This window comes from Euleptes europaea, chromosome 3 (assembly GCF_029931775.1).
Source record: "Euleptes europaea isolate rEulEur1 chromosome 3, rEulEur1.hap1, whole genome shotgun sequence".
In the NCBI taxonomy this organism is placed as follows: domain Eukaryota; kingdom Metazoa; phylum Chordata; class Lepidosauria; order Squamata; family Sphaerodactylidae; genus Euleptes; species Euleptes europaea.
Window position 1 is genome coordinate 33,065,087 of NC_079314.1, and position 14,352 is coordinate 33,079,438.

At 45.7% G+C, this 14,352-nt stretch overlaps 1 protein-coding gene across 1 annotated transcript in view; it reads left to right on the top strand.

Annotated features, from left to right (window-relative positions):
- MACF1 (microtubule actin crosslinking factor 1) overlaps positions 1–14,352 on the top strand; it is a 378,039-nt gene that overhangs the window by 156,852 nt on the left and 206,835 nt on the right. The window contains exons 6-12 of the mRNA XM_056846741.1: positions 685–851; positions 2,470–2,582; positions 4,422–4,528; positions 8,940–9,059; positions 10,925–11,020; positions 11,667–11,794; positions 13,674–13,767. Coding sequence (XP_056702719.1) covers positions 685–851; positions 2,470–2,582; positions 4,422–4,528; positions 8,940–9,059; positions 10,925–11,020; positions 11,667–11,794; positions 13,674–13,767 — 825 coding nt within the window. The remainder of the gene's footprint in view (positions 1–684; positions 852–2,469; positions 2,583–4,421; positions 4,529–8,939; positions 9,060–10,924; positions 11,021–11,666; positions 11,795–13,673; positions 13,768–14,352) is intronic.

Consider the following 14,352-nt stretch of genomic DNA (forward strand, 5'->3'; position numbering starts at 1 on the left):
CATCAGCTGTAACGGCCTCTAGGAGGGTGGACTACTTATTACACTTTTCAGAGCTGGTGCAAGGAATCTGGTGCCTGGGATGGGAGATCCAAGTGGCACCCTCCCCCAGCTCTCATGGGACACATTCAGCCAGGAAAGTCATCTCCACAAACCTCATGCCTCACTTCTGTGAAGTGACATTGCACCAGTGGGCATTGGGGTTTGTGCCTGAGTTTTCTTGGTGGCTTGTATCTTCCCATCTTCCACCAGAACTTCATGCTCAGAGCTGGTAGCCTCCCTTCCACAGTCTTCTGCGGAGCGTGCTCACCGTTGAAATGCCACTGCCGTGTGCCTTGCAAAGGCTTGCTCCAAGAGAGCCGGTGTGGTGGTTTGGAGCAGTGGAGTCTGATCTGGAGAACCAGATTTGATTCCCCACTCCTCCGCACGAGTGGCAGATGCTAATCTGGTGAATCGGGTTGGTTTCCCCACTCCTCCACACGAAGCCAGCTGGATGACCTTGGGCTATACACACTCTCTCAGCTCCACCTACCTCACAGGGTGTCAGTTGTGGGGAGGGAAAGGGAAGGTGATTGTAAGCCGGTTTGATTCTTCCTTAAGTAGCAGAGAAAGTCGGCATATAAAAACCAATTCTTCTTCTTCAAGTGGGGTTATTACTCCGTGCTGTGTGGTCTTCTTCTCTTCCAGATCTCTGACATCTACATTAGCGGCGAGTCTGGAGACATGTCCGCCAAAGAGAAGCTCCTTCTGTGGACCCAGAAAGTGACGGCAGGTTACGTGGGGCTGAAGTGCACCAACTTCTCGTCCTGCTGGAGTGACGGAAAGATGTTCAACGCTATTATTCACAGATACAGGTATGAGAGCTGCCTGCCCCCAGTAGCAAAGCAACCCCACAGCTAATACTAGTTCTGGAGCTAACACAACCTGTTCTGTAAATTTCAAATTGATGGAAGTGCGAATCCTAGGTTTTGGAATTTCCAGTTTTAATTTTGGAAGTTTAATATTTGTGACTCCCTAAAAATGACCTAGGTGTAAAACAGTTCCCACAGCTAAACATTCTACCACATGTCACTTGACTCAAGCTTAACTGGAACACTGGCCTTATCTTTGAGGTAAATTTTGTGTCCCAGGTTTTGAGTATTAGATGCAAAAATGTACTGTGTTCCTACTTGAATCTGTGTTGGGATATGTGTGCCTAATTTCAGTTTTCTGAGTGCCCTGGAAATAACTTTAATAATTTTGTAATTCACATCATATCCTCATTTTCAGGGGCTGCAATCCTAAGGGCCCCTTCTCTAGGAATAAGCCCTGTTGAGTAAGGGGACATACTTCTGAGTAGACCTACTTAGGATTGCTCCAGAAGTCTGTCTTTCCAGACTTTCTTGGAAAGTCCTGGAAGAAAAAATATCAGTTTTTGGCTGTCTAGGGCAGGGGTCGGCAAACTCATTAGTCAAAAGAGCCAAATATCAACAGTACAACGATTGAGATTTCTTTTGAGAGCCAAATTTCTTAAACTATATAGGTAGGTACACTGTTTATTAACTTAATAAACTTTAATTAAAGTTTTAAGTCTTAATTAAACTATAGGTACACTGAATAAAACTTGATATCATACTTAATAGTGATCTTATTTATTGATAAAAATTAAATTGTAAGTCCCTGCCATTTCCCCCTCCCCGTCTGGAGGCCTGGTCTACCGCCATAAAAGCCTATTGGTAGACCTGGCGTCCGGCTGAGTCCCATTGGGAGGCCAGGTCTACCCATTGGCTTTCTTGGCAGTAGACCTGGCCTCCGGAGGCCCACAGAAGCCAATTGGTAGACCTGGCCTCTGAAGGGGGACTTTTTCCCCTCGTCGGAGTCCAGGTCTACCACCAAGAAAGCCAGAGGGTAGACATGGCCTCCCAATGGGACTCAGCTGGAGGCCAGGTTTACCAAAGGAAGTCCGCCCCACCCAACAGCTGATAGGCGGGGGGGGGGAGGAACCGCTGAGCCGCCCGCCCAGCAATTGCGCGGCTAGAGGGCAACCATTGAGGGCAAGGGAAAGGGGGACCTGGCCATTCTCCACGGCGGGGGGTGGGGGAGACAGCGCGCCCGCTCGCCTGCTCTCTCTGTCTCTCTCTCTCTCTCTCAGGCGCGCCGGCTCCGCAGCCCGGCTGCCGGCGTGAGCGGGCGCGAGAGCAGGGGCTCCTAACCAAGTTCGGAGAGCCGCACTCAACGGGCCAAAGAGCCGCATGCGGCTCGGGAGCCGCAGTTTGCAGACCCCTGGTCTAGGGAATTGCTTAGCTACCTGAGGTATATTTTCAGTCTCGACTTGTGGAGAGGAGAGATTAAACATTTCAGAGTTTTGTAGTAGTTGGGGTGTCTTCGACCACAAAATATTTTGCCAGAGGGTTTAGAAAGGATGTCCTCTTTTCTGAAACTTCTGCAAATCATCAGCTTGCAAACTCACAACCTTTTTGCTGTTTCCTGCAGGCCAGATCTTGTGGATATGGAAAGGGTGCAGATTCAGAGTGGCCGAGATAATCTGGAACAGGCCTTTGAGATTGCAGAGCGGCTTGGGGTCACCAGGTTGCTGGATGCAGAAGGTGAGAGGGAAGGCAGTGGGGCTAAAGTTCTGGCGTTAGGGTTATGGCATGGCCTCCCTTAGGCATTTTGTGAGATTCATATGGATCTAGAGATCTTTGTCAGAAACAACTCTGTCCACATCACATTTGAGGGGCTGGATCTGACTGTCCTTCACGCTGTTACTCTCTGAGGAAGGATTAGATAGCCACTCTGTGATTAAGAAGAAGGAGAAGAGTTGGTTTTTGCATGCCAACTTTCTATACCACTTAAGGCAGAATCAAACTAGCTTACAATCACCTTCCCTTCACTTCCCCACAACAGACACCCTGTGAGGTAGGTGGGGCTGAGAGAGCTGTATCAGAGCTGTGACTAGCCCAAGGTCACCCAGCTGGCTTCATGTGGAGGAGTAGGGAAACCAACCTGGTTCGCCATATTAGCCTCCGTCACTCATGTGGAGGAGTGGGGAATCAAACCCGGTTCTCCAGATCAGAGTACACAGCACCGCTCTTAACCACTACACCATGCTTGCTCTCCATTAAGTGCAATGTTTGTTTATGATATTTATAGTCTGCCTTTTTTACTGGGACTGAAGGCAGATTACGCAGAGTGAGTCAATACAAGCAACAGGATGGGACATTCAATAAACAGTGAAATAGGATTTGGATTGTAGAACCAACCAGAAATCTAAAAAACACAACTGAAGCAAAGCATAAAGGTTAACATGACACATTAAATGATGCCAAATTACATAACAGGATCCAAACTATACACTGTAGTACAGACCACAGTCCCTAATAATTTGTCCAAGCAACTTTTCAGTCGTTTGTACAGTGCTACCCTATTGCCCGCATAGAAAAACCCTCTTGAATAATTCAGTTTTGCATAGTTCGCGGAAAGCCAGGAAAGCAGGAGCCTTCCTGACCTCCTCAGGCAGGCCATTCCATAAGGTGGGGGCCTCTGAGTGGACCAGCCAGTCTTTAAAACCAAGCACTGTCTTTCAGAATAATGCCTCTGCACAGAGGCAAATTGGTGGTGGTCACGCTGAGCCAGTTCTTGCCTGGATGATTTAATGCTTTTCTGAACAAAGAAATAGGAGATTAGGTTAACTGGATTATCAAGTCACCTACTTTTGTTGAACTGCATGAAAGTAAAAAAGATTTGCACTGATTAGTACATTCGGGTTTGTGGTTCTATTGAAGACATCCAGCTGAATGTCAAATCTTAGGGCTGATCTAATTTGCTACCTGTGCAGAGACCGAGCCCCTTCTAGAAACCCATTTCCACATCCTCCAGAATAGTGTGATGCGACTTTTCCTAGGCTGCAAGCAGGGAGGATTGCATGTTCAGTTGTTATCCCATGGAGAGAAAAAGCTGTCTTCATAAATCAAATGAGCATATTGGAAGAAGAGGACTCTAAGCTTGCCTTCTCTCTGGACGAAAACACATGGGAGGTTTTGCCTTGGATTTGCCGCTCTCTAAATGCATATTTTCCCAGCCAAATTCTCAAAACTCAAAAATAAGCCCCCAAGCAGAGTTTGGAGAATTCAGATGGGGGAAATGTGCATCTAGAGAGCGGCAAATCCAAGACAAAACCTCCCATGCATTTTCGCCCTCTGTCCTGGTAGGTTTTTTTTTGGGGGGGGGGGGGGAGAAGAGATTGTTTGTTTTGTTTGTATATTATGTTGGAGGGCTGAATGTTTGAATGATTCACCTGCAGACTGAAATGGTAAATAACCTAGGAAAACCAATATCCTCTGGATCTGCTGTGCATGTAGAACAGTTTTCTTCATGGCCAGTAAAACAGAAGGTAGCATTCAGACTTTATTTCTTCTGACTTCTCTTGTCCCTTCTCATTTCAGACGTGGATGTCCCCTCACCCGATGAAAAGTCTGTGATAACTTATGTGTCTTCAATTTACGATGCCTTTCCCAAAGTCCCGGAGGGAGGCGAAGGGGTCAGCGCCACCGTAAGTTCTGCTGCTGCTTGTTCAGTCTGGTTTTAATATCTCCTCTGCGGCCCAACTGAATTTTGGAGGCAGGCCAGTCCAAAAACACTTCAGAGAATGGCAATAAGAAGGGGTAAATATATGGAGAGGAAAGATTAGTTGGAATGACCAGGAAGCGTGGACATTGGCCTTCTACCATGTAAGGGTGGTACTTATTTCCCAAAGCGGTTTCATCGTCTTCAGGTACTTAAAAACGTCAGGATGAGGAGGAAAGGTAGATGTTGGCCCCTTTGGTGGTGGGAAGGACAAAAAGGAGGAATCTGAACCTGGCAAAGCAGATAGATGCTCTTATTCATAAAAACTGTCTGCTGAAAGAGGAAGTCCAAAGGAAGGTGGGCAATCGTCAGTCAGGGATGTTTTTCCAGGTATAAAATGTCTAGTCCTGGATAACGGAGGAGGAAAGAGCTGTGTATGCTGGCTTGATCTCCTTAGAGGAAGTGTGTCAGTGGGTGGGGGAGTTAAAGGGTAGCAGAAAAACTAGGTGACCCATTTTGTTCCTTTTAATCTATGTGGGCCCAATTCAAAACCTGGTGCATTGCACAACACAGAATGCAATTATATGCGCGCACATGCATACACACACACACAGAGGGAACTGACACTGTGTGATACTTGTAGCAATGATTCAGTAGTGATGCAGGCACCTGTATATCCCACCCTCTGCCTTCCTGATTAAAGCCCTGCTTCTTACTGGTTCCAGTTTCTTCTCAATGCTTCTCAACAGTCTTTTCGCACAAATGTGGGCCCAAGGCAGTGTACAGTGTTAGTGGAAAATGCAGCCAAGTCATAGCCGACTTATGGTGATCCAGTAGAGTTTTCAAGGCGCAGGAGGAACAGAGGTGGTTTGCCATTGCCTGACCCTATGTAGTACCCCTGGACTTCCTCTGTGGTCTCCCGTTCAAGTGCTAACCTGGGCTGGCCCCCAGTGAGAGCTCGTTGCATCCAGTGGGACCAAAGCTATGTTGGAGAGCCAATGTTCTCACCCCATCCCCTTCTTCTGACAATTTAACGGCATGGAGTGATCCACTGCATCAAAAATCTCCACGCCATCCTTCATGATTAACAAAGAGGCCCTGGCCCCTATCCCCCTCTAGATGGAGATTATCCATCGGAGCAATGATTGCTATTTGTGCCCTGAAGCCACATTGAAAAGGATCAATGGCAGGAATATCTTATCAGCCAAGAAAACATGTCCCCACCTGCTTCTCCCCAAAACTGCAAGTGTGAAACTGGTCAATAGTTCTTTAGTTCTTCCTTAGGTAAAGTGGGTTTTCAAAACAGTATAGCAATATCCTTGTTGGAAGGGCCAGGAAGACATCTCTCTGTTAGGAACTTGATCCATTATCTTAATGAGTGGAACTCTAATTTACTCTTGGAAGATTTTATAAGCTAGGAGGAAAGTGGACCTAATTTACAGGCAGTAGGTTAGTTTCTCCAGCAGGACAAAAAAAAAAAAAAAAAAAAAACAGCCACAGGAAAGAACTCTTCCAGCATCACAAGGGTCAATCTGAATCTGCCCATAGCAAATGGACTAGAAGGTGCTCCTGACCCATCTGCTGCCTGGTTAGTTTTCATGTTATCATTCAAATCATATTAGATTGGACAGAATCTCACAAAATAGTCACCGTTTATGGCTAGATCAGTCTCCTACAGAATTCATCCTAGGAGACATCAGATTTCAAAACACCCTAAATAATTTAGCTGGATGAGATGCAACAGAGAAAAAAAAATCAGCTATCTCCACCAACTTACCAGCTTTCAAATGAGCTCTTGTGACATGGTGGTGGCGGCGGTGGGAAGTGCCCTCAAGTCACAGCTGACTTACGGCAACTTAGTAGGGTTTTCAAGGCAAGAGACGTTTAGAGGTGGTTTGCCATTGCCTGCCTCCATGCCACAACCTTGGACTTCCTTGGTGGTCTCCCATCCAAATACTGACCAGGGCTGACCCTGCTTAGCTCCTGAGATCTGATCGGGCTAGCCTGAGCCATCCAGGTCAGGGCATTCTGTGACATGCTCTCTCTGGCTTAGTGCAGGTTGCCCGCTGAGGGCTCTGCAACTCACCAAACCAGCGAGCTGGGAGTCTTACTTGCCAGTGTGGGGAAGGATGCCAGGAAGTGACCATCAGTTGCTCTATCAAGAAACAGACGTGCAATGCCCCATTTTCCTCAAGTAGAAAATCCCTGTGGCTGTCACATGTCTCCGTCTGGTGATGCCACCCCTTTTGCTTATTCCTGGGAGGTAGCAGACTCTCTCTGGACAATAACTGCTGCTACCAACAAACCTGAATGAACATCTCGTGCTAGATTGAATTGTATATTTAGCACACTGTTGCGTTGCCTTTTAATAGCACTGCCTAGTTGCTTCATCTCCCGTTTTGCTTGTAGTAGCTAGTGCAGGGGCAGTCTATTGCACTTTCATGCTTTAGGGATAGAGAGTTCACCCACTGCCCCTCCCCTTATTCCTTGATGATAAAAAAATAAAAACACCCATTGTATGTTCGAGCATTGGGCTGAGCAAGGATATAAAGAAGTGAAAACAGACAATCCTCTATGCCCTAAACTCTGTGTGTGTGCTAAGTGCCATTAAGTCGCTTCTGACTCATGGCAACCCTATGAATCAAAGTCCTCCAAAATGTCCTATCTTTGACAGCCTTTCTCACATCTTCCAAATTGAGGGCTGTGGCTTCCTTTATTGTGTCAATCCTTCTCTTGTTGGGTCTTCATCTTTTCCTGCTGCCCTCAACTTTTCCTAGCATGATGGTCTTTTCCAGTGACTCTTGTCTTCTCATAATGTGACCAAAGTATGACAGCCTCAGTTTAGTCATTTTAATTTCTAGGGTCAGTTCAGGCTTGATTTGATCTATAACCCACTGATTTGTTTTTTTGGCAGTCCATGGTATCCGTAACACTTTCCTCCAACACCACATTTCAAAGGAATCTACTTTCTTCCTATCAGCTTTCTTCAAAGTCCAGCTTTCACACCCATACATAGTGATAGGGAATACGATGGCATGAATTAACTTGCTCTTGGTGGCCAGTGGCACATCCTTACACTTCAGAAACCTTTTTAGCTCCTTCATGGCTGCCCGTCCCAGTCTCAATCTCCTTCTGATTTCTTGGCTGCTGTCTCCCTTTTGGTTGATGATGGAGCCAAGGAATAGAAAGTCTTCAACAATTTCAGTTTCCTCATTGTCAACCTTAAAGTGGTGTAATTCTCCTGTAGTCACTACTTTTGTCTTCTTGATGTTCAGCTGTAGTCCTGTTTTGTCAATTTCTCTTTTAACTTTCAGCAGTAGTTGTTTCAAGTTTTTGCTATGTTCTGCAAGTAATGTAGTATCATCGGCATATTTCAAATTGTCAGTGTTCCTCCCTCCAATTTTCAATTTTGAACTCTGTACTAAACAATAATTAGGAGAGGCTAAACATTCTTGAATTTAAAGTATTTAAAAGTCCTTCATTACATTGGTTCTCAGAGTTGGGACTTCTCCCCATTGTCCCTTGACTTGCAGTCAAGATGGGAGTGCCTTTGTGAATATTTAATCCTTCAAGGCTTGACCCTTCCTGGCCAAAAGATAAGAGAGCTTCATGCTCCTGTCCTGAGAATTTACAATCTCCCCTTTGAAAGTTCATTCCCCTCTGGGGTCATTCATAATTTTCCAGCCTAAGAGTAAGAAATTAGTATTTGGCATTTGAGCTGATCCAGTCTCTGCCCTTTAGGTGTGACATTCTAGCAAGGAATGAGATGTTAAACCTTTTGTTCTTACTTCAGGCAGAGTTATTTGAATAACTAAGCTCTGGAGTGTCTTTTGCTTGGGAGAGAGGTGACTAATCTCCTGGAGTTTTCCTTTTGCCAGCCTTTTACTAGCCATTTCAGCCTCAGGAGCATGTGTAAAATGTAGCCCCAATTCATAAAATGCCAAGGAGAGCCTGCTGTTTTGAAGACTGTAAGCTCCTTTGTTACTTGTCTACCAGTGCAGAAGAATGAGTTGATATATCCTATGCTGACAGAATAGAAAGTACCTTTGCACATGGTATGCATGGGTTTGTGGGGGTGTCATATTTTAAAATACTTCCCCATGTCTAAAACATTTTAAATGTAAGAAAACATTCAAATATGATCCCGTTTGTCTGCCATGGTTACAGTCCATTCTACTACCACATGATTTTATGGTTTTATTGAATGCGTAGGCCCAGCTTTTGACTTTATCTGTCCCGAGTTGGTCAGGAGCCATCCTTTGGCAAAGAAGACAAGTAACTTAACACCTCTTTTTTTCTCAGCTTGATATTGTGCCTGCTCTGTATTTGGTGCAGCTTCCTTGAGTAATTCATTCTGTGTAAATGGTACTCCTTCCTCCTCCTTCCTCTTTCCACAGGAAGTGGACACACGGTGGCTTCAATATCAGAACCAGGTGGAGTCGCTCGTCTCCTGGATCAAGCAGCACACGATAATGATGTCTGACAAATCTTTTCCCCAAAACCCTGTAGAGCTCAAGGTAGGCTTTGGGTGTTTTTCCTGCAGAAAATTCTTCACTTGCAGTGCAGCTAACTCATCAGCGAATGATTTCTGGAAGTCTCTCCCCCACCAAAGTAGTGAGGATTGTCCTGGGGAGACTTTGGTGGGGATTAGATGTGGGACCCCAGGGGCAAATCCCAGCTCACGGTCTGTTCACACAATCGCTTACAGACCCTGAAGCAACTAACCTCTTGTGTCTGTGTTCAAGGAATAGATCACAGGCGGAGCTGCAAAGAACTTGTTATTGTTTGCAAGAACCCTTCCATCGAGTATAAAAGCAGTAAGCAGAGTTTACAGTCTCTGTAGTGTTCAGAGGTCACAATGTACAGAGAAGCAGGAACTTCAGAATGACCTGAGCAAATGGGGGTGGCGGAAGTGCTCTGAATTCTTTGCTCATGTAGACAGAAGTGGTTCGCTTGGGGAAGGAGCCCTGAGATCACAATTGCTGAGCGCTGGTTGTGCAGAGAATCTTCAGGAGTGGACAGGATGTTGTCAAGTCAAGCCCCACCACCTTAGTCTGCCCATCTGTAAAACTGGAATAGCAGCAATTCCTCAGGAATCCCTGGTAATGCAAGGAGGGTGTCAGTAGTGGTGATTGGCTGAAGTGCTCACATGTCACAGAGGTGAGGAAGTTAGGATGAGACTGACTGAGTTGCCCGGATCCTCAGGGAGAAATTCCTGCTCACGTGGGTTAGGCTTCCAGAGAATACAGGAAGCTATCACCTGAGTTATACCTGGTCAGGCAAGCCTCAGGATCGCAGAGCCCCTTAGCTTCCATGAGTTGTTGAACACATGAATACATGAAGCTTCCTTATACTGAATCAGACCCTTGGTCCATCAAAGTCAGTATTATCTACTCTGACTAGGGGCAGCTCTCCAGGGTCTCAGGCAGAGGTCTTTCACATCACCTACTTGCCTAGACCCTTTAACTGGAGATGCCTGAGATTGAACCTGGGACCTTCTGCATGCCAAGCAGATGCTCTACCATTGAGCCACAGCCCTTGTTGTTTGCTGGGTTTACCTTTGGTGTGTGTGGTGGCGGTGGGGCTGCCCATTTCTCTGGAGGCCATTGACAGGTTACACAGCTTTGATTAGAGCCCTGGAACCCGACAAAAAAATAAGAGAGAAACGTGGTGATTTTTGTGGGGGTCCTCACTGGACATACAAACATCGGCATGCAAAGTAAAAGCTTGCAAAAATGCCCCCCCCTGGGGAGGACACTGAATGTTGGCAGAAGCTGTCCACGGAGGATCCCATAGAGAAGAAACAGAGGCTATTTATGCAGGGTCAATTTTGATGCGCGCTCAAAGCTCTTTTTAAAAATGTGACCTTTAAAATGCCTATTCATGGTGCCAATGCAAAAGGAGAAATTCCACCCCCCACTCACCTGCTCCTTCATTCCTTCCATTAGCAATCGCCGTTTGCATAGCTAACACGCGGCTGTGATTTTTCATGCTTCCTTGAGGGGATTCTTCAAGGCAGGGGCGGAGTAAACACCAAAGGTTGCGTTAAAGGGGCTCTTAAGAAATGCAAAGCAGGTATGCCCCGGATTCCTGAATGACTGTTCAGCGTGAAAAACTCAAAATAAATATGTGGGGCACTTCAGCCTGGAACACGCTGCTAATTACCAAGCGTAAATGGCCAGAGTCTTCTCAACCTGGTCGATTTCAAAGGGGCTGCAGGCGGAATTGTTCCCCATGGCCCCGGAACCTCGCTGCGTTGCTCTCTATTCGGTGCCATAGGTGAACACTTAACAGAGGCCCCACGGGTGAGGATCCCTCTTGTTTTCACAGAGCTGATAAGAGAACCGTACCGGTGATTCTCCTTATGTCTCAATTCTTGCAGGCACTTTATAACCAGTACATACACTTCAAAGAAACAGAGATCCCAGCAAAACAGCAAGAAAAAAGAAGTATCGAGGAGCTGTATAAACTGCTGGAGGTATGATCTTGGATGGGCCGGGATGATTAATTGTGGTTTTGCTTTTTTTAAAAACCCACACTGTTCAATGTTAGTTTTGCCTTTAAAAATGTCTATTTACAAAAAAGTAGGGCCAGCAGGCTTTTGTTTCCCCGAGCTTGTTATTTTATTTCTTTGATTTAATTATTTAACACTGTTATCTTGTGCTCATGGTCCAAAGCTTATGGGATAGGGTGCAACAATTAATTTCCTGTCACTGAAGCAACTGATATAGTTAAAATCAGAGAACAATAAATCAGTGTGAAGCTGACATATTTAAAAAAAATCCTAGTGGATTCAGGGCCTAAGTAAAAAGCATATCCTTTTTTTGCCTGGTACCGACAGCTACCAAGGCATCAGATGTCCTGTGGGGGAAATTAATCTTGGGGCATTTTTTGTGGACTGCTTAAAATGCGCTTATTGGATTGTCACTATGTAGTCATTTTATGTAGGGAAACGATGACAAACAGCAGAGTCAAGAAGACATGAAATGCAGAATAGACCACCCATCTGATCTGGTTGACCAAGTGATCTATGGGGCAAGGCCAGAGGATGAGGCCTCCCCAGAGGGCCCAGAAATGTCACAGTGGGCCATGGAGACCAGCTGCTTTTCCCTTGTGCTTTTCAGACTTGGATTGAATTTGGCCGCATTAAGCTGCCCCAGGGATATCACCCCAACGACGTGGAGGAAGCATGGGGCAAGCTCATAGTGGAGATGTTGGAGCGCGAGAAATTGCTACGGCCAGCAGTGGAAAGGTGGGTAGTGAGCTCTAGATATGAACAGTAATAATCTTTCTCAGGTCGATGTGAGAATGATGATAGCAGCAGTTGGGTAGAAAGATGGCATAGAAATGTTGTAAATAATTTAAAAAAAAAATACAGTCCACCAAGGACATCCCCCTGTATTGTGGATGAAAGGGATGTGCAGAGTCAGCATCTTTGTGAACCTGTGGAAATCCAAGCTCTTGCAACAGGGGATTTGCTCAGGAAGTGGCCCTAGTAGGATGCATCCCCTGGATGTTGGAAAGAAAGTCTGCATACTAGACCAGACCCCTCCCTTCCCAAGCTGACCTACTCAGACACCCCATATTTGAGCAGCATTCAGGGTCACCTGTCTTGGCATGGCTTATAAATTGTTAGTTCAAAGCTACAAGGATCTATTATAGTATTGAATTAATATATATGTATTTTCAAGAATCATGACATTTACTAGGCAGACTTTGTTTACGGGGTGGTTTGCCAGTGCCTTCCCCAGTCATCTACACTTTACCCCCAGCAAGCTGGGTACTCATTTTACTGACCTCGGAAGGATGGAAGGCTGAGTCAACCTTGAGCTGGCCACCTGAAACCGACTTCCGTCGGGATTGAACTCAGGTTGTGAGCAGAGCTTTTGACTGCAGTACTGCAGCTTACCAAAATTTTGTGAAATGACCTGGTGCTTGCGCAAGGGACTACCTTTACCTTAATATTTTCAAGAAAAAGTTCTGTCCCGTTTCTCCCCTAAAGAAAGGACCTAAAACAGCTCACAGTAAAGTCCTAATTCCAAACAGCAAAACAATAGATTTGCAAAGCAGGATACAAATGCTGTAATGCTATCTTCAACCATGCAAGGTGGAACTGTTTCCTAAAACCCATAAGAGAAGATGTCCTGACAGCCTTGAGAAGGCTGTTCCCTACCATGGGGTGTGCTGCAGTGAAGACCTGGGATTTGGCATTGTCAGTTCCAGGCCCCTTCTGAAATGGGTAGGATTACTGCATGGGTTCAAATGGGGTGAGAGGATGCTTCAAGTTAGAACATAAAAAACATAAGAAAAGCCATGCTGGATCAGACCGAGGCCCATAAAGTCTAGCAGTCCATTCTCAGTGGCCAACCAGGAACATCTAGGAAGCCCACAAACAAGACAATCGCAGCAGCATTGTCCTGCCTGTGGTCCACAGCACCTAATATAATAGGCATGCTTTTCTGATCCTGAAGAGCTTTAAAAGAACCCCCAGCCCCTTTCATTGAACTCAGAAACAAATAGACAAAGTTGGTGTTCAAAGCGGCTAACCCCAGTAAGAAATTAGGCTGCATACGTTTTGAACCATGTAAAGTTACAGAGTTGTCTTCAAGAGCAGCCCCACATTGAGGACATGACAGTAATCTACCCTCAAGGTTAGTGTAGCATGGATCAGCATGGTTAGGTTGGTGGAACCTACGTAGGAAGATCACTTTTTTCTGTTAGATTTAAGGTGAAAAAAGCAATTTTTGGCCCTCATACTTATTTGGTTTTTTTTAACAGAAGGGTGGGGTTAGAAAAATCTCCCAAGCTCTTACCTGAGGCTGTTGAAAGCAAGCAGCACAGTTCCCCCTAGAACATCAGCCCTGTCCCCCCTCATCACCTCTGGATTCAGGGTCACTATTTGACTACAGCTAGACCATGTATGGATGTGGATATTGAAGGTGTTAAAGTAGAAGTCAAGCCCTCTGAGGCTTGATTGAACAGGGGGAAATTGCCAGGTGGAACTTGGTTTTTCTTTTTAATTAAAGAGAGAATAGTAAAGAAAGAAACAAAAACCAGCAAAGAGATTGTAATTCCAGGGTGTGGTGGCGGGAAATAAAGGCAGTGTTAACTGGCAGATTCTCTCGGTGCAGGCTGGAATTGCTGCTACAGATTGCAAACAAAATTCAGAATGGGACTCTCAGCTGTGAAGAAAAACTCACTCTGGCAAGAAACACGCTGCAGGCGGTGAGTGTTGACATTTCCTCATTGGTTGGCATCTTTCTAAGTTTTCTTCAGACTACGCCTGCTGCTAGAGAATGCTCACCTTTAGGCCTCTGCCTTACCAATGCAGGCAAGGAAAAACACGTTAATCCTGCCATGGGGGAGAATTGCCTTTTGTCAGGTCTGGTTTACTTCAAATCAGTATGCCAGAACTGGTACTTCATTCCCTTGATCCACAGTCTCCAAACCCTCAAACGTAATTGTGTTCCTCACTCTCTTGTGTCAGTCGTGAGTTGAGGTCTCCTGGAGTCCTCTTTAGCCCCTCTTTTCCGAGGGCTTCTCCACCCATCTCTGTTTCTCATTGTGTCCTTGTTGTTTTCAGGGGTGCCTCAACTTGGCATTCTATGCCCCAGCCCTTAATGCCCCCTCCGTCCCATCTGTACCCCTTCCTTTCCAGGCGTCTAGCCTTGCATGTTTCCATGTCAGGGGAACAGAATGAACTTTTCACATTCCCCCCCCCCCACTGTTGAGCGACTGTTGAGTTGCTAACTTTCCCCCCGTGGATCAGTTGGGATATTGGTGAACATTCCATGACATCAAACTTTTTCC